The 25,421-nt window shown below is 45.1% G+C and overlaps 3 protein-coding genes across 10 annotated transcripts in view; 1 reads left to right on the top strand and 2 right to left on the bottom strand.

Moving 5' to 3' along the window:
- Ank2 (Ankyrin 2) overlaps window positions 1–16,865 on the bottom strand; it is a 60,840-nt gene extending 43,975 nt beyond the window's left edge. For 3 of the 8 annotated variants that reach the window (XM_070286020.1, XM_070286021.1, XM_041775548.2), the window contains exons 1-10: window positions 15,847–16,865; window positions 8,521–8,622; window positions 8,004–8,456; window positions 7,173–7,937; window positions 6,764–6,967; window positions 5,313–6,240; window positions 3,454–3,736; window positions 2,812–3,218; window positions 2,536–2,747; window positions 732–936 (exon numbers count right to left, since the gene is read on the bottom strand). In XM_070286020.1, coding sequence (XP_070142121.1) covers window positions 732–936; window positions 2,536–2,747; window positions 2,812–3,218; window positions 3,454–3,736; window positions 5,313–6,240; window positions 6,764–6,967; window positions 7,173–7,937; window positions 8,004–8,456; window positions 8,521–8,622; window positions 15,847–16,326 — 4,039 coding nt within the window. In that variant the 5' untranslated portion in view covers window positions 16,327–16,865. Of the gene's footprint in view, window positions 1–731; window positions 937–2,535; window positions 2,748–2,811; window positions 3,219–3,453; window positions 3,737–5,030; window positions 5,142–5,312; window positions 6,241–6,763; window positions 6,968–7,172; window positions 7,938–8,003; window positions 8,457–8,520; window positions 8,623–11,298; window positions 11,833–14,715; window positions 14,924–15,846 lie in introns of those variants that run through there. The other 5 variants (XM_070286022.1, XM_070286024.1, XM_041775550.2 and 2 more) reach the window with 3 other exon arrangements.
- A 1,301-nt stretch (window positions 16,866–18,166) lies between these two features.
- On the top strand, window positions 18,167–20,292 carry Mcad (Medium-chain acyl-CoA dehydrogenase). Its single transcript, XM_017161163.2, has 3 exons — window positions 18,167–18,319; window positions 18,877–19,233; window positions 19,296–20,292. The coding sequence occupies exons 1-3, from the start codon at window positions 18,302–18,304 to the stop codon at window positions 20,178–20,180; spliced, it is 1,260 nt and encodes a 419-aa protein (XP_017016652.1). The 5' UTR covers window positions 18,167–18,301; the 3' UTR covers window positions 20,181–20,292.
- A 483-nt stretch (window positions 20,293–20,775) lies between these two features.
- On the bottom strand, window positions 20,776–25,412 carry LOC108070593 (tonsoku-like protein). The gene is made up of 5 exons (XM_017161162.2): window positions 25,056–25,412; window positions 24,822–24,993; window positions 22,262–24,769; window positions 22,028–22,203; window positions 20,776–21,966 (listed from the first exon to the last, which is right to left on the bottom strand). Exons 1-5 carry the CDS (start codon window positions 25,324–25,326, stop codon window positions 20,882–20,884), a joined length of 4,212 nt encoding a protein of 1,403 aa, XP_017016651.1. The 5' UTR covers window positions 25,327–25,412; the 3' UTR covers window positions 20,776–20,881.
- Window positions 25,413–25,421: the final 9 nt, after the last annotated feature.

Below are 25,421 nucleotides of genomic sequence, written 5' to 3'. Positions count from 1 at the left end.
CGTGTTCAACGTGTAGTGGTAGTGGGGTGTAGCTGATGGATGGGCGTAACCGTGTCTGAATGCAGAGGTGAATGACGAATGCTCTACAACTGGCTAGAGTTCCAAGGGGGGATACGATATAGGATACGATACGATACCGTCCGTACGAACATCTACTACACAGACACAAGCACAATGTTTCACTTTGGATCGAATGGGACCTACATGAGAACGAATGCCTCTTGAATCAATTAGAATTTCAGGTTGGGAATAACTCCCGGAGGTATCAATTCTTTGGGTTCTTTTCAACTAGGCACTTTCCACTGTACAGGATTGGATATAGTATATATGGCATGTATGGTATATATATAGTACTACTTATCAGCACATGAGAGATACTTGTATTCTAAATGTTATAGACAACCAAAACGAACAACGGAAGCGGGTACGAACTCAACTGAACGAAAGCATATAGTATACACTCAAGAAATCATAAACAGGAATGAAGGAACTGAAGGCCTGAGACAGAGGTATATATAGAGAGTTAGAAAGAGAGGGGGGGAGGTGGAAGATCGGGAATCTGTATACTCAAAAACATCAACTAACGTAATGGAAATGTAAGTGAATATACTCGTAATGGTCATAATGTTAATTGGTAATTGGTAATTGGTAATAATAACTGCTTGGATCACATTGTACAAACAACACAAAAGGCCGGCTGGCGGATCGGTAGCGGAGCGGCTTCAACTTACCTGTGATCGAGCAGAGCAGGCGCAGGGTGGGCGTGTTGCCCGAGTACTGATTGATCATCCCCTGGCTGTGCGCCTTGGGGGCCGGCATGCTGAGGGTGATGGCCTTGTGGAACTTGCGGCGCCGCGGCTCGACCGTAACGATCGGAGATACGGCCACGCCGCGGCCCAGCAGCTTGGCGGTGAGATCGGGATCGACCGGCTGGGCCTAGAACGAGTGTAACGGATTTCGATTGGCACAATAGACAAAAATCGATTTCCCGGCCACGCTTACATAGTACAGTCATGAGATGAACTAAACGAAAAACTCAACCGAAATCCATAAACAAAAGAATATACGAAATATGCGCCTCTTGTCTGCCATAAAGGAAATTAAAAAGTAAAACAAATAATATGAAATGAGTTTTTTTGGGCTAAATGGTGAACATTTTCGATTCGATAACATTCTGTTTCTGTAAATTTGCTTTCTTTTTTTTGGTTTTTGTACAATGCTTATTTAGTTTGATGTTTATGTATATCGTTTATATGGTTTTTGTATTGAACAATTGCATGTTTTTTGGTTAAAATACATCATAAGTTAACTACAAACGATAACAATGTTCGAGCCCATTTATGTCCCAATAAATTTAGTCATCAAAAAAACTTTTACTACAACTTAAGAACTAGAAAACGAAAATCTTTATACAATTTATACAGAACTCAAAACGGAATAAATATTGAAAATGTTTACAGATATCAGATAAATGCAAATAAAACGTGCGATAAATTAGAACTCATGAGTGGGGCCATTATAAAATCGTTTTTTGCTTACGGCATGGCTAAAAAGGTTACAACTTCGTTAGGCACCTCAGACCGGACCCAATTGTAACTATAGAAATATTTATCACCTCTTTTCAGACTTATTTATTTGTTTTTTTTTTTTTAGATTTGAAAAAGCAATTCAATGAAAAAGTAATCAAATGAAAAGTAATTAAAACATTTTCATTGGCATAAAGTTTTTGTTGAACTAAATTTATTGGGTAGTACTGCATTTCAGAGAACTTGTAAGTATAATCTTAGGCATAAGTAGGTAATAATCATAAATAATGTATGAGTAGTTAAGAGTAGTTAGCATAAGTGTATCATAATATTCGATATACGCTTGTTTTTCATCTTAGCAAATTGGACAATGTTTGTTGCGATCTAACAGCTGTCGCTTGATCCTTGATCATATTTAATCGGTTTATTTAAGTATTTATTATTGCATAGCATATTGGTTAGCGTGAGGATACCGATTCCACAATGGCTCCATAAGCTGAGTGCCGTAGGGTTCTTAAGTGTGTGTCTCAATATAATCAAACAAAGTGCACATATTTCATACGAGTAATAACATTTGGAAAATGCAGCTCCTTAGATCGCTTACAGTGGGGGTTTAGCCTTGAATAATTGCCAAGTTCAGACCACTGTAAGTGATCTTTGAGCCCATGATCTACCATACTTTGCTACACAGGATTCGGGTAGGTTAACATAGATGGTTATTGGTTATTAATTATGGGGAGTACTGGTTATAAATGCTCATTATTTCACTTTGGAAAACATCTTTTGCTTTGTTTTTGATATTCTTTGGTAAGTTGGAGATTAAATGCTCGAGTATATATGTATGCTGACCGATTTGTTTCTTTTTTTCTTTAGCTTTTTAAGTATAGATATAACTGCCCTGGCTGGTTTACCAGATGAGCGAGAAGCGCTTCTTCTTGGGCACGTGATTGACGCTTATCTTGCGCAGTTTCTCAGGCGCAACGCCCTTGCGCGGTTTAAAGAGGTTTACCTGTAAGCCAACTTTGATCTTCTTGGTGAGCGCTCCCTGGGGGAAGACGGCCTGCACCTGTGGCACCACAGTGCTGGACACCATGCCGCCCTCGGGGCCAATGGCATGGACCTCCTGGCGTATGCGCGATACTACAGCAAAGTACTGGGGGAAATCGTAGGTGACAAAGCGGCACACATGGTTGCCAGCCTGCTCCTCCAGCTGGGCAATCTCTGCAGAAAAAAAAGAAAAGTTATAATCCATAGAAAACGCAAGAATTCCCACTCCTGCACTCACCCTCCGGCTCAAAGCATTGCTGCATCACGTCGTGTATGATCTCCTCCGAGTTGTCAATGGTGTGCTCCCGCCAGGTTTCGCCATTATCCGACCGAAGGATAATAATCTCACGCTCCTTGCCGCGCAGCGAGGCAAAGTGCGGCACCTCCATGACCACCGGTCCAATGAACTTGGTAGAGCACGGACCCAGCTCCAGGACGCGACTGGCCAAAGCCTCGCCCTCCATCAGCTGCGGCGGATGCATGGTGCGCTGCGGCTTCACATAGCGACAGGTGACACGCGTCGGCTGGCAGGTGGAGCGCGAAGGGATGATCATGCGCACCCCACTGTGTCGGCAGCCACGCATGGCTCCGCCACGGGCATCGACCAGGAAGGAAACCAGGAAGCTCTTCCAGCTCAGTTTGCGGCTGAAAAGTGTAAAAAAAATGTATTGAAACCGCGATTGCCAAGTGAAACATATATATTAATTTTAAAATAAAGATTTTAAAACCAAAAACTTTAAGAGTTCTTTTTAAAAATATTTAACAAAGGGATTTAATTGTCAAAATTGAAATAATTTTATTTTAAGGCAAAAAAATAGGTGTCAATCTTTACTTTACAATGAACTATGGCTAAATGAGGGTCTAGGATTTCAAAACTCACCCCACATGCGGCGGCTCATCGTGTCCAGATCCATTGGCAATGTACACACCATCGACGGTAGCCTTGGGCGAACTGCCATATACCTGGGCCTTGTGGGGGCTAATCACTTCCTCACCAATGGTGGGTGGTACACCGGAGGCATACTCAGTGCTCTGGGTCATCCGGTTGGAATCCATGCGCTCATCACGGGTCACATCGATGGGCAGCGAGTCGTCGCCTAGGGATTTCATTTCGTCAACGGTCAGATAACGGTATGGTTGATCTGATAGCATATTGTCTTCGCCTAGAGTTTTGAATCGATTTCGATGCGTTTCGAGGGCATTCCGCAGCATTTGCATTTTGGTTAAGCACAAGACAGTCCAATCGGCCATATAGCGTTGTAGTTGTTGTTATTTGATATAATTGTTGTTTCGTGTTTCAGTTGTTTTGGGTGTGTCGGAGTTGTTGTTGTTAAAAGTTGTTGATTTGTTGTATTGTTGAGTTGTTGTATTGTTGAATTGCAGATGAGAGAGCGCAGTGCATTGAAAATAGAAGAATGCAAATGAGTTTGATTTTAGTTAACAAATTTCGTAAGTTGTACATGCTTGATCTTATTTAGATTGATATAATAAATGGATATATATAGGGGTGATATAATATGTAAAGCTAGCATGACCGTTAAATAGGAGCATATTACATGGATATAGATACAGACACACAAGGTAACATTATTGCATGCCGCGGTTATAAGCGAACTCAGGGATATTAATCCCATCCTGACAAAAAAATTCAATAGTGATTTGAAGTCCTATCTACAAGGAAGATGTGAAATATCACAGATCAGAAATGTAGCTTTCAAAGCGAAGCCCAGTTCGATGGGTTACTTTTAAGGAAAGTAACTATGTAAAGGACATATGGAATAGCACAAATACAATAGCACATAATAGCACAAACATGTGCACACACACATGTACTCGCCACTGGATAAACCTAAGGCCGGCCACCTTTACTTCATTCCGGAAGTGCTAGAACCAGTTGGGAATTATATGTGCACACGTGTGGGATTTTTTTCACCAAAATTCTTAGGGCGAACTCGCCATGGTTTCTAATGAAAATTGACCAGCAAAAAAATGTGAAATTCGCTCTTAAATTAAGAAAATAACTAACGCCCTAATTTTGAAAAAAAATAGAAAAATTAACCCAAAAAATTTGTATTCGTTGCCCTAAATTCATAAAAACTTTTACTTAATTCTAAATTTTATTTATAGAGACATATTTTTATGAGTGTATGAATCGATAGTTTAGATTTTACACAAAATGTATGCAAACATATATATAAAAAGAACAAGGAGCCACAAGTATTGGACTTCCTTTCCGCACTTGATTACTCAATTACAACGTCAAGATATAGTTCTATACATTTCAGACCCATATAAAGTGCCGTTTGTAATCAAAACTTTTGTGGTCATTTCATAAAGCCAATCAGAATCCAATCATTAGCCAATTTGTGCACTTGATAATGGCCAGGATTTAATACGATACGAATAGGGATACGGATACGGTTAGGGGACTTCCAAGTGGCCCTGGGAGACACTTACTGGAGACATAGAGATTGTCGCCCTGGTAGTACGGCAGATAGACGTGGGCATCTGACCGACCTGGCCCAATGCCATACTCGTAGCCAGCGTCCAATTCCAAATTTGTGTCCCCTGACGGCGGACACGCATAAAAGAACGGGGGGGATTCACTTAGGACTATCGTAAACGTAATCGTAATCTATGGGTTTGTGCTAGGTGGTGTCTGTGTGCTGGCTGACTAGCTGGGCAGTGGAGCTTGTGGCTTATGGTTAGGTGTCAATTGGGAATTCAAAGGATACATACCGCCCTCTTCCTCGGAGTCGGACATGAAGGACTCGTGCATGGCCTCCGGGGCCACCACACGGTACTTCTCCTCGGCCTGGGCTGAGGCAGCAGCTGCCTCGTCCTCCTTCGTGATGGTCTTTAGCGAGTCCAGGACACTGATGTAGCCCAGCTTGCGGGCAATGTGGAGCGGCGTCTGCCCGTTGACAGTCTGGGCATTGGCATTGGCCTTGTGCTCCAGCAGAAGGTTCACAATATGGCAATGGCCCTGCTGAGCCGTCTGGTGCAACGGTGTGTACCCAATCGAGGTGGCCGCATCCACATTGGCGCCATTCTGGAGCAAGAAACGGACCATGTTGGCCTGTCCAAAGTGGGAGGCCACATGCAGCGGAGTGTAGCCCGCCTTGGTGGCCATGTCAATGTTGGCGCCATTCTTCTCCAGGATCTCGGCCACATTCACGTTGTCCTCCTGAGCGCACAGATGCATCGGGGTAAGACCATTCTTGGCCGGATGATTAACGGCTGCCTTGTGCTCAATGAGCAGGTTGGAGATTTCGGCATGGCCCTCCTGGCTGCTCAAATGGAGCGGGGTGAACCCAGCCTTGCTCTCGGCATTGGCCTGAGCACCATACTCCAGCAGCGTGGTGGCAATGTCCATCTGGTTCTTGCGGGCTGCAATGTGCAATGGCGTATGTCCATTCTTGGCCGTGGCATGGGGGCTGGCTCCCTTCTCCAGGAGCAGCAGGGCCACCTGCTGGTTGTTGTAGTGGCAGGCCACATGCAGCGGCGTGACTCCATTCTTGCCCTGGGCATCCACATCGGCCTCCTTCTGGAGCAGCAACTGGGCCACCTTGATGTGACCATATTTGGCGGTCAGATGGAGGGGCGTGAAGCCCTTCTTGGTGGCGGCGTCCAAAGCAGCGCCGTTTTCGATAAGCACAGCGGCCACCTAAAGGAGGTTTTTGAAGTTTATATTTAAGTAAATTATTTAGCTTCTTGAAGCAGTTAAACTCTGTTTTTTTAATTATTTAAAAAATGGGAAAATACAGGACAACACATACATACCAAAATACTGAAAAAGGTTTTACAACATATATTCAAAAATTATGAAAAGATCAAAATATTGATAAAATATTTCATTTCAAACTGAAAAAAAATGAAAAATATATAAAAATACAATAATAAATTTTGGGCTACAAATATGCTGAAAATGAAACTTAAAAACATCATTAATTAAATAAAAGAAAAAATACAACAAATTTTAAAAAAGAGTTGCAACATTTATTCGAAAACAAACGTAAAAGCGAGAACAACACAAGAGCGAAAGAGACAACTCATAATACTCAAATCAAAAAAAGTCGCATAAGGACCAAGGATCAAATGAAAAACTCCTGATGGCGTATCCAAAACAGTTGCATCAGGTAAACGGTGTCGATGTGGTCGGTAATCTTTTTCGCTATCAGCTCTTTTACCTCATCCTGGCCCTCCTTGGCGGCAATGTGCAACGCCGTGTACATGTCCTTGGTGGTGGCATCCACCTGGGCGCCATGTTGCAGCAGCAGCATCACAATGTCCACATTACCCAGCCGGGAGGCAATGTGCAGAGGAGTCTGCTGCTCCCGGGCACGAGCGTCCACCTGGGCGCCATTGCGCAGCAAGATGCGAATGATGTCGGTCTGGAAAGGATTATAAGAAGATGTTTCAAGGTATTAACAAGGCATTTTTTATTCTTAAAATTTTTATCCTGACTTTTTATCAAAATTGTAAGTCAAAAGACCCGATTTTTGACTAGAAAATTAAGTTAATTTGTTAAATAAAAAATATAAAATTTAATCAAAGATTTCCTGCTTTCCCCTGCAACACCCTGTATTCCCAACTCACCTGGTTGGCTCTGGCGGCCAGATGCAGTGGCGTCTCTCCCCGCACAGTGGGCACATCGGGACTGGCATCGTGCTGCAGCAGATAGATGACAATGTTCATGCAACCCATAAAGGCGGCCACATGAAGCGGGGTCAGTCCACTCTCCGTGGTGGCACTAATGCTGGCACCGTGCCGCAGGAGCAGCTCCACCACCTTCAAGCGGTTCTTCTTGCAGGCAATGTGCAGTGGAGTGAATCCATTCAACGCTCGGGCATTCGCATCCGCATTACGATCCAGCAGAAGCTTGGCCACCCGGACATGGCCACAGTGGGCGGCCACATGAAGAGCGGTCAAATAATCCACGGTCACCTCATCAACCGGGGCACGATGGTACAAAAGGATGCGGGCGGCATCCACGTGCTCACCCTGGGCGGCCATGTGAAGAGGAGCCAAGCCGTTCTTGGTCTTGGCGCTGATGGGAGCACCCCGTTCGAGCAGCATGTCCACCACTTGTTCGTGTCCCGAGCGAGCGGCGCAATGGAGCGGGGTGAGACCATCCCGGGTCTTGGCCTCGATGTTGCCGCCCTTCTCCAGCAGCAGGGAGACCATGTTGGTCTTACCCCACTTGGCGGCCACGTGCAGCGGACTGATGTTATGCTTGGCCGAGTAGTTGACATCGGCGCCCTTTTGGATCAGCAGATTGGCGATGTTCTGGTTGCCATAATGCGAGGCAATGTGCAGCGGGGTGAAGCCCGACTTGGAAGTCACATCCGGATTGTGGTCATTCTGAAGAAAAAGTAGGACAATTTTAAGTTAGTAATGTTGTTATTGATTCTGTTAAGAAATACTCACATCCAGGAGAAGCGTGGCCGCCTTGACATCATCCTTCTTGGCGGCGATGTGCAGCGCCGGAAGCCTGACCTTGCCGCGGGTGTCGCTCTCCAAGAGCACTGCCACTACCTTATCGTGACCCTGCTGCATGGCCACCGCCAAGGGAGTGAAACCATCCTCGGTGGCCAGGCTCTGATTGGCTCCATTGGACAGTAATAGACGCACCACAGCATCGTGGTTCTCCTGGGCGGCCATGTAGAGAGGTGTGAAGCCATTCTGGGACTGGACATTAACCGAGGCATTGTGCTCTAGCAGCAGCTTTACCACCTCCTCCTGCCCGGCTAGCGAGGCGATATGGAGTGCCGTGTTGCCCTTCTTGGTGGCACTGTCCACGAGTGCCCCACGGCGCAGCAGCTCCGAGACAACATGGATATGGCCATCCTTAGAGGCCAGGTGCAAGGCATTCAAGCCGTTCTATATGGAGAATTTGAAAATTATTGCTTAGGTTAAAGGTTTTAAAGATTTGCTTTGGACATACCGCATTGCTGGTATTGATGTCAATGTTATTCTTCAAATGCTCAAGCACACGTTCCAGGTTGCCAGCGCGAGCGGCACGCAGGAAGGAAGTGTTTCCATCGCCCTGTAAAATAATAATTATAAGATTTAAAAAGGGGGAACATTGTTAATCCCGGCTAAAAAGAGCTTATATTAAAGTTAATAATTGGAGAAAATACATTTGCTATTCTTGAAACAAATAAAATAAATCAAAATAAAATAAAATTAACCCACGAAATTGTTCTTATATTTCACAGGTATTTCTCTACAAATAGAAACCTTGGAAAAAAGCCATAAATAATGGCTCTCAACCTGCAAATTAACCCTATTTTCACACCATTATCCTAAGAAGTCAAAGGTCATCGAGAAGTAATTGCTTGTCGGCTTATCAAACGCCAGGTAATCTATCTTTGCAAAGTTTCCGTTTGCCAGCCAAACTTTCCATCTTCTTTTTTGTAGGTACAAGTATGTTAGTTGCGTGCCAGCTGCGTATCCATCACCTGGTGGGTGTTGTGGGTGTGGGCGCACTTGGAGTTTTATTGATCGTTGCTAGGTTGCGCAACTCCAAGTTTGGTGCCCCTGCTTCGAGTGCGATGGTTACATATCGTGATTATGCACCTGCTCAAGTTCAACTCGCGGCGGTCAAGGCGAGGGGTCAGCGTTCAGCCGTTTCCCGTTTTCCGGCTTTTGGCGCAGGTGGTGTACTACCCGTACATTCGGTCTAATGGCCAACGCCCACCCAATGGACACCCACTCCACCCACTGGGCCGGGCTCAGCTGTCTATTCCATCGTTCCAGTGCTGGGTGGTTGTTGGCCATGTTTTGTTTATGTTTTTTTCTCCCCCTCAGAGAGCTCGTCAGGATTTCATTTTCGATATCGAAAATGACGTCATGTTGCTTCTAAAAACTGCAACTGGAAGTCGGCAAATCGGTACTTTTCGCACTGGAAGGCAGCGAACGGCGAAATTCGCACACACGACGCCGCTGAAGAGTGACCGCAGCTCAGACACCGCCAGAGACTCGCTTCCTGGGCTCTAAAGCCCCCCATCCAATGCCGCCCTCTTTGGCAAACAAGGAAGTGTGTGAAGGATATACAGAAGCGGCCCAATAAAAGAACTCATTTCATATGCCCTGGGCATACATACGAATTGAATAAGGGCCTGTTTGCTCCGACTATGCTTCCTGAAGTCTGTTTGCTTGACTGCACAGGGGAAAATTAAAGTTACCATAGGGGTTTGGTCTTTTACACATAAAGGATTTTTTTTTGTGCAAAGTCTTTAATAAAGCTTACTTATATGTTAAATTAAAATGCTAATAAAAATAATTATTTTGGGAATTTTAACAATATTATTCAGGGTTTAGGAAAAGGCTTTGGAATTACAAATTGCTGATTAAGTTATCAGTCGAAATTGGGTTTGAAAAATGTATTCAAAAGTTTCTGGCATAATTTTTCTGATATTACTTTATATGTTGTAAGATATTATTATAAGTTTTATATTATTTTATTATTATTAGACCACAATTTTTAATATAAAAACTATATTTAGGTAACTTCAAAGACATTTGCTTCCTTAGTAAAAAAAAACTAGAGCATTTCTTTAAGGTTTGGATACAAAAATACAACTTAAATAAGTTTTTATTGATTTCTTTGTTACTTTCACCGTTAGAAAACTCCATAAAACCTAAAAAAAAAGTATTTTATGTATTTTAATAATTATTTAGACTCTTTGTGCAATGAATTCATAATAAATAAATTCCGTATACAAATTTCCTAATCATTTCGAAGTTTAATTATAAAATGATTTCCCTCAATACTTTCCTAATTTTTCCTTTCAGAATATTGTTTATCCGACATCAGAAATGTTAAAAAGGTCATCAAATTACTCATATTTTTCTCAGTGCAGATACAAGTTGGCTCACCAGACATGGGCCAAAAGTTCAAAGGTGCTTGGGCTCGGCCTCGCCCCCGCTTTCGTCATTGTATAACGAGGAGCCCAAGAGCTCGGGCAAATCGAGTGCTTGCCCAAAGGAGTTTCGCCTTGAAGCATGGAAGTGGATTCGCTTTGAACTTGTGTGGCCATGTTGCCACTTGAAAGCATGCTTTACGACCAATCAAAGTCCAAGTGGAGGTCCTTGGCAGGAGCAACAATTAATCGCTTAATGCCGCTGGCTGCTGCTCGAAGAGCAGATGAAAAAAGTGAGTCATATTATGGATTTTTCCCCCATCTTGGCACGAATGTCGCATGTCATCATAAGGTTTAACCTAAATCTCGATTACCTTACGCTGCTGCCAACAAACACACGCACGCACCACACCCAGTTCCGATTAAAGGGACACCACCAGTGGTGGTGGTGGTGGTAGTGGTGCCACCAACTGGCTCCAATTGCCGCTGGTTAGTACAGCAATTATTTTTAGACCATTGTTCAGGTTAAAATCGGATATTGCCTGCAACGCCCACAAATTAATTGGAGTGAAAAATCAATAAACTTTCTTGAAGAGGGAAAATGATTGAAAACCCCCTTAACAACCCCTTAAAATAACCAGAATATCCTTTTTTTGGATGGGAAAACATAGAGAAACTCTTAGTAATAGACCTATTTACCAGATTTTTCTCAATTGCTGCACTTTTTCAGGCAGACAACGAAAAATCGATAATCTGCAAAATGGACGCCAACATGGCTGCCCCCCAGAATCTAAGACATTGGGCATGAAAACCTGACTTTCCCCCACAGAAATCCAAGTAGAAAAATTGTCTTTTACCTGAGCTCCATTTTCGGTGACCATTTTGATCGGAAATTAGAAAATGTCCACCTGGCGTTGAAGTCTGCGATTGTACTTGGTGTAGAGAAATTGTGTAAGCGGCGACGGCGGCGTATGTCGTCACTGCAGCTTAGTCATATTTTTCACTAGCCCAGAGACTTTTCCTCAGCCACAGGATCTCGCGGAAAACTCACTCGCCTCGAGGATTGCTCGAGACCTTCTCCTTTTTTCCGATTCTGAATATTAAATGCACTCCTATCGATTTTTCCTTAGACTTTATGTAAGCTATATGTACACGAGTGCATGAGTGTGCGAGGAGGGTGTGTTCGTACGGGCGACCGAGTCGAGTGTGTGCGTGTCAGTGTCAGTGTATGGGTGTATGGGTGTGCGCCTTTGTCTGACTGTGTGTGTGTGTGTGTGTGTCTGATTGGATTTTCTGGCTGCTCTCACACAGTCCCTTCTGAATTCACGGTTTTCGAGGAGCAGTTTTCGTTGCTGCCGTTTTCTTCGATGTTCAACTCCAGACTGGCTGCGACAAGTCCTGCTGCGAGTGGTGGAAACTTCAACTGTCGCCGTGGCCAGGACTGTTCGAAGGACCTGCGCACTTGGCCATTCCAATTGGAACGTTCACCCCCAGGAACTCGAGGGTTGTTCGACCGCTGGAACCGAGGAGTTCGAATGGAAAACGAAGACTCTCCCCCAAAACCGACACGTGTCCTTTGTTATTGTTGACGTTTTTATAGTCCCCAGAGCACGTGCTATAAAGGAAGTAAATCCCTATCGATGGGCTATTGTCAGCTTAAATGCATTGTTTTTAAGAAATTTTAAAAATTTAATGCATGTCAAACTAGGATTTGATATGCTTTCTGTGCAGGGTAACTTGAGCTTGCAAGTGAGACACAAGAAAACATCATTAATCATTGTAAAGAGGGCACTTTGAAAGCAAAAACTCGATTAGAGAAATGTCTAGGAATAAATTACAAGTCATTATTTCATAATTTTGCATATTTCTACTTCCCTACAGAAATTGAAATTTATTAAGAAAGTATCTGGTAATATTATTATGGGTTTCTTAATGGATAGCTTAGTTTTTTAAATATATTTCAAGGATTTCGCACTATATGAAAGTATATTTTACAAAGTTTCCTATACTTCAATTTATAAGTAGAGAAACTATAGCAATTTATATTTCCAAGGTAGAGTTTTCTACAAAATCAACATTTCTCAATGTTTAATCTTTAAATCTCAAAAGTCATTAGGCCTTTTTCAACCCCTTTTCCTATAAATAAACCAGTTTTAATGCCGTTATAACTAATTTGTGACATTAATTTGATAAGCAAATAAAAAAGACAGTTTCTATATTCTCAGCAAAGATATAAAACAAACACCACAGTGGGTGTCCTTCAGTTTAAAAGAATATATCAAATGTAACCCAGCCCTATTAAATACAACTTCCCGTTCTGCTTAGAACTCTCTGAAATATTTGTTTGTTCAATCCAATAAGAATAAAGTGCACCACACCCCAGTTCCTATTACAAATATTTACGGAGCTGTAGTTATCCATCCCGGGGCGTAACTATCCTAACAAGACCCACATTAATCACCCAGTCATGGCGAGCACAATAAAATCCGGGGCATTAAGTTCCACCGACAGTTTCAGTTAGCACATTAGACTAATTAGCCAAGTACACACGAAAACACATGGAACTGGCCGACGAGTGGTCCTACCCCTAGATAATCTGCCGGCCCGAAACAATGTTGACCGAGAGTAAATAAAGGCCCGGCCGAGACGAGCGAGTGCACACAATCCACAGTTGGTTGGATGGATGGATGGATGGCCGGAATCCTTCCAGTTGGGGATTAGCTCTAGCGCAGACGCGCCGCTCGCCTGGACTTTGTTTACTTGCCTTTTCGAACTGGCGATTCGGATGATGGAGAGCCCAGTTCGAAAAAATCACACCCCTAAACCCACCCCCCGAGAGGTGGAACATCCCAATCGAATGCGTATGCATTCCCAGTCACGTTGTGCCAAGTAAGGCGAAGCAGGGCCAGTGCCATTAATTCTGCTTCTTAGACAGGAAACCCACCCCTCTCGCCCTCCAGGGGGGAAAGAAAGAAACCACCCCCTTTGAGGGATTGCATAAAATTGCATTTCAAATTGCATCGTGACCGGGACAAATAGTGGCTTAAACAAAGGAATGGGTGTGCGTGAATCACGTTGCAGGTAATTAACTGTGCCAGCAAGGTGCCAGCCACATTTTGAATTTAATTAAAGAGCTTCCCCTTTTTCCCTTTCTCGAATGTCGCCCTTAAGTCCCTTCACTTGGCCTTTATCGCCTGGCCAACTTTGGTGTTGACCAAGCGAAGGGGTTTCCCGGTCGCACTTTAAAGCCAAAAGCCCAAGAGTTGGGCTCGCACAGGGTGGGCCCGAAACCAAATGGCTCTTTCGCATGTCACCCGGCACTCCAACAATGTTTATATATACCCTCGCTTTGTTTGGATATTGTCATTTGTGTGTGGCTTAATTAATAATTCAAAAGCTTCCTTTAGTTTTTACCCATGCAATTGATAGATTTTTAATTACTTTTCTTGCCTTGGGCTAACTAAGATTGCCAAAAGCCCGAGGGAAATGTGGAAGGTAACATTTAGGACATGTGGAATATTGAAATTTTTAAATTAAATAATATTTGTGTATCATCTTTAATTTAAAGATATAAAAAACTAAGACAGATAGATACAACTTTAATAAGACTATTGTATACTAAAATTTCCTTATTTAACTACGGCTTTTCAAGTTAAGAATCCACTAGAGTTTCCCAAAGCATTTTCCCAATTTATTCCCCCAAAAAGAGTATTCACAATTCTCTACCCCGAATAAGTTGTTAAATCCTCCCCTTATTTAAGTTAATATTTGTGTTAGCATCGCTGTGGGCTGTCGGCAGCAATATGATATTGCAAAGACCCTCCGCAAAGCCCCTCGGAAAACACCGTGGCAGGAATGTTTTTGGGGCAATGCCTTAAGTAAATTACCAGCTAGATGAGCTGATTGCCCATAATTCTGACGACCCCAAAAACGCAACGAAAATTGAGCACACGCCAAAATCGCCATTTCGTGGGCAATTTCAGGGGGGAAATGGAAACATTTTCACCGTGTTCAGTTCACTGCACCTGAGCGGGGGGCGTGTGGAAAATGAAAACATCGGAAAAAAAGAAACAACGACGCACGCACAAAATTATGAAAAATGTAAAATTCTTCGCACGAAATGCTGGCCAATTTGGTTGGCGGAATGTTTGTATTTATAAAACGACCTAAAACAGATGCTATAGCTTGTTTTTTTTATATTTTTTTTTATTGGGGATATGCAATTCTCTTCCCTTGAAATTACATAAATTAAGTCCAAGGTGTCGCCAACTTACGCCCAAACTCTGCAGCGATGGGAAGCGTTTCTTCAGCGTCTCCATTTGCCCAGATCTCCCTGCTTATCCAGCGACGTACGTCAACAAGCGGGCCAATAAATTGAAATATATACGCGTATATATCTAGATATTGTCTAGAGGGCCTCACGCGGCAGCCGCACCGAGACGAGTCGAGTCGATTCGAGTCGTTTTCTGAATTATTTTCGAATGCGCCCCGTCGGACGAGAGACCCCAGAACAAAATAGAATAGAATAGACCTGAGAACACATGCCAAAGTAAAGAGTGAGCCAAAGAGAGCATTTAGACAGTACATTTAGCCAAATTGGCTATTTATAAAGGCCAAGAAGATTGCGAAAAAGAGCTTTTAGCTGTGCGTCGACCTCAGGATTGTCGAGTTATGGAAACGCCAGGCATCCGGGCGCCAGCAGGAGTTGTTAATGCCCCCGCAAGGACAACGGAAGCGCACTGCCTGGCCGATGACTCATTTGGCATTGGACGGAGTCAGTCCAAGGATTACTATTGCGTCATCGCGGGGATGGGTTTCAAGCAGGAGTTCCTCTCCTCAAGATGTGACTACCGCAAGCGGGAAAATGATGCTCCTAAAAGTTGTGATTCATGGGTAACTTTCAAGGATGATTTATGTCAGCATTTAGATGATGATATTATCATGGTCTTAGCCTGATTTAGGGGTGACCTCAACGCGGTGTCTGTATTTGTTTATCCTGCATCTGGAAGTTGATACATCGTAAAAGCTATTAGGATATGTAAGGATGTGTTCCTTTAATCTTTTAACAAGATACACATCTCATAAACATCTTTAGATAATGTTACACCACACATTTAAAATGTAGATTTATATCTCCTTACTCCTTTTCATCCTTTTAGCCGAGTGAAAAATGTTCTCCATAAAAAAGTATTAGGGGATAAAAAAGCGGATACATACAAATATGAACCCGCCTATAAAAGCTATTCAATTTTACGACTTCATCGTATCTTTTACAAACCATTAGGTTGTGACCTCTAATTGTGTCCCCTCTGACTCTCGTGACTATGTATGTTATCTATATTAAAAAAAAGAGCAACCCGCTCTTCGCAGTTCCCTATGATGTAATCCCGTTAAGGCCTACTCACCGCGCTCTGGTGTCCTGTGGGGCAGTGCTCATGCTTGTTGGCACTGTGGTGCTGTTGCTTCTGGGCACCACCAGCTCCTCCCTCATGGTGAAAGACCTGCTCATGCTGGTGCTGGAAGTACTCGTAGTGGCCAACATGATCCGGATGATGCTCCGTCGGCGGCGAGTGGATCTGCGAGGGCGGGCTGTGGCTGTGATGCTGCGTCTTGGGGGCGTGTCCACTGGTGGTTGTGGTATGGTGCGCCTGCTTGTGCGGATGGGCTGTGGAGGAAGCGGCGCCGCCATGATGACCGCCGCCGGAATGGTGTCCGTGTCCATGGCCGTGGTGATGATTGTGGGTGGGGGGCGAGGGCATGTTGTGCCCACTGTGGGGCAGATGCGACGAGTGTTGCACACCCACCTGATGACCGTGGTGGTGGGGCACATGACCTTGCGACGCCTCCATCAGCGTGGGCTGGATGTGGGTCACAAACTGGGCCATCTTGACGAGACCTTCGACAGAGGCTGGCTTCTTTTTATATTTTTAGGAGGCTTAGGTAACACTTGTTTAACTTTTCACTGCTCCCTGCGAGGGGGCTCTATATGTATCCCAGAAGTGGGAGTGGGTAGCGCGAAACACACACACACACTGTGACACTCACTTTCTCTCAGGGACTTGTGGACGCGATGGAGCAGACGGCGGCGATAGAGGATCTAAGCTCGGAGCGTGGACAACCTTCTCGCAGGAGCAATGTCAAATGACTGACTGGCTAGGACCAGCAGCTATCCCAGTTGTGCCTTAGATGCCACGGGACTTTTCACCATCCCCCGGCCATCCAGCCATCGAGCCACCCGCCAAGGCACCACCCGAACCACTTCGGCTCCGAGTCGGGCTCTGTTCGGCGTCCTGCCTGGCGGAAGAGCTTTAACCGGACCCAGTTTTATGCGCCTGGCTGATAAGAGACTCCCAGCTTCCGTTCCTCCTGCCACCTCCTCAGATGAAGCTGATTTTGGATGGTTGCGGATACTGATTTAATGATGCCTTCCTGCCCTGCTCCGCAACGCTCTGCTCTTTATCTACTGCTTGTCAACTGTGTCACGGACTCCCAATTCGTTTTGCTGGAGATTGCTGTGTATATATCACTCACTCTGTTATTTTTAACGCAGCCAGCGGAACATGTTTCATCTATTTGTGTCAAGCGCAAAAGTATGCTCCAATTTTTAAGAGCCTAACAGGTGGCATCGGAGGCTGTCGACTAGGTGATGCTGTTGAAAAGTTGAAGAAATCGTAGCAGAAATACAATATACAATATATATAATATAAATTTATTCAATAAATAATATGGTTAATATAATTACGGTATACATTTTTCCGATATAATTTTGTATGCCTCTATATCCCGAATATTATGTCTAGGTTTATTTGTTTACTATGAACTTATTATTATTATTTACTGGTCTTTATTTATGTAACTTAATAATAATCAAACAATTTTTACAAATACATAAATGTATATTTTATAGGAAAATACATGAGAGATTAATCCCAACCTTTTTATTTTTATTTGTATTTAAAAGTACTACATTCTAAAGATTTTATTAAACATCTTTGGTCTAAGTTCACTTTTTAATTTTATATATTTTTTCGTTATAAGCCTAATATACCCTTACACTCTTATTTTACCCACACTTCCCCATAAACTTTGCTTTACGTTGTTTAAGCTAAAAGCTTTTTTCCTTACGTTATTTGCCAAATCTTACGTTGAGTTGTAGGTACGTTTTTTTGTGCTTTTACGATAGGGTATTTGTAGGGGTTCATTAGTTCATCAAAAAAGGGGGTGTGTCTCTGTAGCATCAATTTGTAATATATATTTAGTTAAACACAAGATTAAATATATATAAATATAGTAAAATAATATATTTTAATTAGGTTTTTACAGGTTACAAATTAAGATAAACTAATTGGTTCGAAAGAAAATACAAAATTATATAAGATATATAAGGAAAATAAAATTAAAATTAAATAAAATTAAAATATGTACCTAAATAAATATTTAAAAATATTAAAAATATATTAATTAATATCTCCTGTTCCTGGAGGAAACCCTATAAAAATTGAATAAAAATCCTCGCAAACCCTTCTCCACATAACCCTTCTAGAAAAGCTCAAATGGCAGCGCATACAACGTTCGAGAGCATTCCCTTATCTTCCCCAGTTGGATGTCTGTACCCAGGGATGTGCCTTTGTATGCTTGTGGTACCGTGTGTCACCACCAAGAGTCTGTAGCTTTGCGGCTGCTCTGCTGCCAGCGCAACAAAGTCCAATGTCCAAGCGTCGCTGCTCGCCGAACCGCCATGTACAAATATCGCTGTACCGGTGCACCGCCAACTCGTTTGGATCATTTCGCTGCGAGCCACCGACGAGTAAGCAAGGCGACCTAGTTAAATCTTAAAAAAATAAAACTATAATAAAACCAATGGCGTTCCTCAACAAGGTGAGCATATCAGTTAAATTGCGCAGAGAGAAAGTGAATAAAAAACCATTTGGGGGTTCAAAGTTCTGTCTAGTGACGCCAGCAGCTGTTGATCGTCTGCGATACGGAATTATATATATATCATATACATGCTGATATATATATATGTGTGCTATATGTTTCGTAAACACATTTGTTGTTGTTGCTTATCTGCCAGCAATCATCTGTACTTTGCCCCCCTTTGGCAATTATTATTAGCGGCGTCTAACGGCGAATGTTTTGCACTCGATTTGAATTGGAATGTGAACCTTAATTATTGGGCCTGATATAACCTTTAATAAATTTTACTATAAGAAAGCATAATGAGTCAAAAGACCTAAATACATAATACATTCGTTGATCATTTAAATAAAAATAATTTTTACATATAAAAAGCAAACCTTAAATAATAAAAAACTCTCTTAAAAATAATTAAAAATACGTATTAAATAGCCTAAAATCTCTGGTATTGTGTAAGCTTTAATTTCCTATCACAACTCTAATTTATTCTTTATTATTTATTTTCCTTACGAACACAGCTAGCTGCGCCCGCTCTGCGCCAGCTGGTTTCCCAAAGCCGCGCCTATGCCGCCGTCTCTCATGTCTCGCCCAATGGCACCTCCTTTGCCCTTACCGAGGAGCAGCAGCAGCTGCAGGAGCTGGCCCGCAAGTTCACCCGCGAGGAGATCATCCCAGTGGCCGCCCAATACGACAAGAGCGGCGAGTACCCGTGGCCCATCATCAAGAAGGCCTGGGAACTGGGCCTGATGAACAATCACATTCCCGCTGATCTGGGTGGCATGGATCTCGATGTGTTCACCACCTGCCTGACGGCCGAGGAGCTGGCCTATGGCTGCACCGGCATTATGACTGCCCTGGAGGCCAGTGGTCTTGGTGTAAGTTTAAATCTTTGAAAAAACTCACCCAAAGATGTTCTAAATCCTCTTTTTTGCTGCAGCAAACACCTGTGATCTTGTCCGGTAACAAGGAGCAGAAGAAGAAGTATCTGGGTCGTCTGCTGGAGGAGCCGCTGGTGGCCGCCTATGGTGTCACAGAGCCCGGAGCTGGATCCGATGTGAGCGGCATCAAGACGCGTGCCGAGAAGAAGGGCGACGAGTGGGTGATCAACGGCCAGAAGATGTGGATCACCAACGGTGGCGTGGCCAACTGGTACTTTGTGCTGGCCCGCACCAATCCCGATCCCAAGTGCCCGCCCAGCAAGGCCTTCACCGGCTTCATTGTGGAGCGTGATTCTCCCGGTCTGACGCCCGGTCGCAAGGAGATGAACATGGGACAGCGCGCCTCCGATACACGTGGCATCACCTTCGAGGATGTGCGCGTGCCCAAGGAGAATGTGTTGATTGGCGAGGGCGCCGGCTTCAAGATTGCCATGGGCACTTTCGACAAGACCCGTCCCCCGGTGGCCGCCGGTGCCGTGGGTCTGGCCCAGCGCTGCATGGATGAGGCTCTTAAGTACGCCCTTGAGCGCAAGACCTTTGGAGTGCCCATCGCCTACCATCAGGCTGTGCAGTTCATGCTGGCGGATATGGCCATCGGTGTGGAGACCTCCCGTCTTGCGTGGCGTCTGTCTGCCTGGGAAATCGACCAGGGACGCCGCAACAGTTACTATGCCTCCATTGCCAAGTGTCATGCCGCTGATATGGCCAACAAGATTGCCTCCGACGCTGTACAGATCTTCGGCGGCAACGGCTTCAACAGCGAGTATCCCGTGGAGAAGCTGATGCGTGATGCCAAGATCTACCAGATCTACGAGGGCACCTCCCAGATCCAGCGTCTCATCATCTCGCGAAACATGTACGAGGCTGCCAAGGGCAGTGCCTAAGGCACTACCTTGAAGGAGTCCTCATCGCCGCCATTCACCTCAGTCGTCCTCATGCTCATTTTTAGACCACATTCACAAAATCGTTAAATAAAATAAGTAATAATTAACAGAACTTAAGCTTGAGGAACATTTTGGAACAATTTAAAAGTTAATCTAAAAATTTACCCTCGGAGAAGAGGGAAAGTAAGTTGGAAATACTTCACAGATACCCGAAGTATCTATCTCTAAACAGCCCCAAGTTGGATTGGAACTTCCTAATTTGGGAAACATTTTGCAACATTGTAAAAGTTTATCTTCAACTCTCCTTGAGAATAAAATGGAGGGTAAGTGGAGCTACTTCACAGATACCCCAAGTATCTACAAGTATCCATATCTAAAAAAAACCCTCAAGTTCGATTGAAAATTCATTTTTAATTATTGTTTGCACTCACTTTTCACTTACCCCAAGAGTCTAGAGTCTAGTCTTGGTCTCATCAATACCGGCTACTCGTTGTCCGCAGGTTAAATTATTTCGCCAGCTATCATCCTCTGATAAGATAAGCCCAGCCGACAGTGGGGGCTGAGTGCTTGTCGAGGCACTAAAAGATAAGGCGTCTATGCGGATTTTTGCTATATAATTGTCAAACATAAAAGAAAACTAATCTGGGACAACAGAGCAGCACAAAGTTGTTTATACACGATGAGACTTCACTTTAAATGCGCTATTCCGCCTCATTCTCACCAGCCAGAAGCTTTAGAATTCCCTTGAAGCTTCTACCATTCTTTCTTTTGCTCGAAATCTTCACCATCTGGGCTTTGTCGCCAAACTGCAGCTGCCAAATGGACTGCAGGGTCTCCAAAGCTCCGGGCATGGAGAACACCTGCTCATTAATGGTTAGCTCCAAGCGCCTGGGCAGCTGCTTTTGTTCTTCAAGTTTCCGTAGGCGAGAGTCATCCAGAAGATTTATACAATTGATGGCCAGCAGTGTGCGCAGTTGAGGCAGTTCATCCAGAATATAGCCAAAGGCAGTGCCACTCAGTTTGCCATTATCGCTTATGTCCAGCCACTGCAGTTGCTTGGCCTTGGCCAGGTGTTGGCTTATTTTGTAAAGGTGAGCATCGCTTAGACCACAGCCGGCAAGTTCCACTCGCGTGAATCGCTCGCAGGTGCCAGATTCCATCAGAGTCACCAGAAGCTCGCCCAAAGCAAAGCCACTGGCCTCGTCCAGGGGCCAGCGTACATAGCCGAGATTCAACTCCTCCAAGCGGCAACTGTTGAGCAGCTCGGTCAGCCGGCGTATGCTTTGGTGGGTGAGCTGGTTGAAGCTTATATCAAAGCGGGTTAGTTGATGGAAGCCCAGGTCAAAGTCCTGCAGTTCCGTCAGCTCACACTGGGAAATTTTCAGGGAGGTTAAAGCACGACCAGCTGGACTGCTACATAACTTGTTTAGGATCCTCAAACTGGCATTTCCCAAAGGATTCTGACTTAGGCTTAGTTCCTCTAGGAGCTCTAGTTTATCCATTCCCTGACTGCTTAGTAGAGCCTCCAATCCCTGGTAGCCAATAGCATTACATTCCAGTCGCAGTGCCTTGAGTTGGAGCAGCGTGGGCAGGGATTTGGCCAACTGCTGGCAGCCCTCGTTGCCTATGAAGTTACGGGAAAGATCCAAGACTGTGAGTCTAGCCTGATGCAAGAGAGCCTTAAAAACGGGCTCAGTTTGCGAGGCACGCATCCACAGACCAGAAAGCTCCAGCATTAGGGTATTCTGAGAGCGTTCCAACAGTAGCTTGACTTTGGGGTCCACAGCTGGAAGAGAGGGGAATCGGTGGATAAATTTTAAATTTTAATTGTGAAAATTCCCTCTTACTTTTCTGAACCTGATGACACATTTCCTCATAGCGCTGCGACAGAGGCGATATTTTCCAGTCGAGAATGGTAGCCATTAGCATGTTTTGCTCCAGCGCCACGCTCACAGGATCCGTTTCCTCGTAGGCAAAGCCATCGGCAGTCTTAAGACGCAAGAGTGGGGTGAGGCCCGTTAACCTAAATATATGTATATATTTATAGAAATAAGGTATTTGGTACTAATTAAACCACTTACTTGTTATATCGCCTGCCCGCCTCCTCAGCCAGCCAGCGCATGTTGATGTCCTGCAGCTTCTTACGCTCAATGGGGACCAGCAGCAGCTCGTCCTGCACTTTAACCTTAAAAGACACAGTAGTGGCCAGCACAGGAGTGGTTTGCACCTTGATAGGTGACGTTTTAGAAGGGGAAATGAGCACTTGAATACTGGTGGTGGAGTCCGGTTCAATGGTATGCAGGCTGATAACCGAGGCGGCGCCATCCTGCGAAGACTCGCTGCCAAAGGGACTCTCGCTTCGGAACCTACTAAACCCGCTATCCATGAGGGTAGCTTGATGTTTTCTCCTGCTAGAAGCCGGAGCCAATGAACCGGAGCTGCTTTTGTTGCTATTCATGCTGGAAGAGCGCGATAAAGTGAGCTTTCGTAACTGCTTTTGGCGTTGGGAGGAGTCTATCTCGGGAGGATCCTCCTCCCAGTCAAGGGGCAACGACAGGGCAGTGTCCTGCAGATTCTCCTTGGAGGGACGAGTGGTAAGGCTGCCTGAATTGATGCGCTTGCGCTTACGTTCTGGACCCACGTCGTCTATTAGCCAGTTGTCGGCATCCACTTCATCTTCGTCCAGGAAGGCATTCCTTTTCTGCTTGCTGTTTGAGCTGGTAATAGGAGGATCATCGAAGAGACGATTGGGTTTTTTCAGCTGGGCCATGACGCTCTTGTACTCCTTGCTGGCACTTGGCTGGGAGGTGCTTCCAGCTTTCTTGGCTTCGTAATCGCTTGCCGAGCGGTTGTGCCTAAGGGATCTTCGATGGCTCTCGCGAAGAGCTGCTTCCTCATCCTCCTCTGCCTCCGACTGGCTTAGCCTCTCCTCGCTGCTGGACTTCCTTACATTGGAGTTGGTTAGAGGACGAGCATTCCGTTCGCTGCAAATGCCCACCTTGGAGAGCGTGCGCAGGAGTCTCTCTCGCAGTTGGGCATACTGAGCCTGCTCACCATCCACCAGTTGAGCTGTCTGCCGCCATTTGTCCAGCCCTGCTATGCAGGTCTCATTGTAATCCGTTCGCACAGTGGCATCTGCTCCACGGTCCAGCAGGAGTTCAGCCACATCTAGGTAACCATTAGAGCAGGCATCGAAGAGCGGGGTAATGCCATCACAGCTGGTTCCCCCTTTGTCATTGATGGCCGATGCGGCGCCTTTGTCCAACAGAAGCTCCACAATCTCCCGGTAGCCGTGGTTCGAGGCCTCGTGGAGGGGCAGCCAGCCAGCATGATCTCGCACATTGACCGTGTGACCCTGGTCGATGAGCCTTCGCACCAGCTCCAGGTTGCCGGATATGCAAGCCTGATGCAGCTGTGTTTCGCCCTTGTTGTTCTTTTTGATGGTATAGGATCTGCTGCCACGGGTGGCCCTTTGTGGTCGTGGCTTCTCGCTCTCATCCAGATCACTGGCATCAGAGTCGGTGAGCGTGTTCAAGTCGAAATCATCATCCCAGTCTGGAGTATTCTGCTGAACAGAAGTGGCTTCCGAATCCTCCTCGTCATCTTCAAAACTATCTTCATGGTTCAAATCAATGCCCTTGGCCTGGGCTTCCGCTTCCAGGTTCTCCACAAGAACCTGCATATTGTGCTTGAGCTCCAGGCGTCTCAGTCGCACCATGGCAATCTTCTCCAGCTTGGTAGAAGAGCTGCCTGCCTTCTCTGCCTGTCGAAGAGCCTTCTGGTAAACATCATGGACGGTCCAAAAGGGATGAGACTGCTGATCGCAGATCTCGGCAATCGTGCAGAGCGTGGTGAAGGCCTCCGCGGGCACATCCTGGTTCACCTCGAACTCCTTCCACAGATACTCCAGAGCCTTGTCGTACTGCCCACTGTCGCGATAGGTCTGGTAGAGACTCACATAAATGGGCACCAGACTCTTGCCGCTCTCCTGATTTAGCTCCGCATTTTCCAGCATTTTTTGGTAATAAATCAAAGCCTTCTCGTAGTTCAACAGGTGGCAGCAGGCATCGCCCAGTTTCTCGTACAAAGACTTCAGTTTGGCATAGTCAACGGAGCTGGTGACCACAAGATCATCCAGGGTCTGACAGATCTTCACCACAATCCTGAGTTGCTTCTCAATGCTCGCCCGATCGTTCTCATCGGGTGTGTTCTTTTTGTAGGCCTTGGTGAGTATCTGCTTGCCGCTGGCAAAGTCGCCCGCTTTGATCAGGATCTCGGCCTTGGTGATTAGCGTTTCGCAGATCTTCTTCACCTTGTTGGGCAGCCGTTTGGCCACCTGCAAGGCCATGTTGCAGTAGCGCAAAGCAGCAGTGGCATCGTTCTTTTTGCAATTGTAGAGCAGGCTCATCGAAATGTAGCACAAATGGGTGAGATCCCAGAGCTCGTGGGTTTTACTGATTTTAATGGCTTTGTCGATGTACTCGATGGACTCTTGGAGCGCCTCCATGTGCTCTTTCACCACGCCAATGTTCAGGTAGCAGCGAGCTTGCATATCGATTTGTTCCAGCTTGGAAATCTGGCCAGAGAGGCTATAACAAATACATAAATAAGGTAAATACCAGTATTTTATTAGCAACTCACTCTTTGATAAGCAGTAGACTCCGCAGAAAACTCTTCTCCGCCTGCTTCAGCTGCTCCATGGCTCCCGAGGCGGAACTCTCGGCCAGAACCTGGCCATGCAACAGATGCACGCGACCCAAAGTGGCATAGGCCCGCTGCTCCTCTACCTGGTTCTTCAAGCGCTTGGCAATCTCTGCAAGGAAAATGTTTAAAACATGAATTTGGAACATCTTTCCAGGTGTTTCACCCACTCACTCAGGTAGTCATTGATGTGATCCTTGGCAGCGTCATAGTCACACAGCAGGGTCAACATCTCGCCCACCATCCTCTTGGCCTTGGCCGTCTCCAGTTCCTTGCCCATGCTGGCGTATATCTGCGCTTCCTGGACATACTCCTTGACCGCATCCCCATACTTGCCCTGCTGGTTGTAAAAATCTCCCAACTGATTGCAGCTGATCGCCACCTGCTCCCGGTTGCCGTCACTGCGCGCCTTCTCCTTGCGCTTCAGTAAGCGCCGCTCATCCATCACACGGGACACACAAAAACGGTGGACGGAATAATTAAACAAATATTTCACAAAAACATTGTTTTGCGGCGCGATCGGTGGAACAGTAAGACCGT

This window comes from Drosophila kikkawai, chromosome 3L (assembly GCF_030179895.1).
Source record: "Drosophila kikkawai strain 14028-0561.14 chromosome 3L, DkikHiC1v2, whole genome shotgun sequence".
NCBI lineage: Eukaryota > Metazoa > Arthropoda > Insecta > Diptera > Drosophilidae > Drosophila > Drosophila kikkawai.
This window is presented reverse-complemented; position numbering and strand designations above follow the sequence as displayed.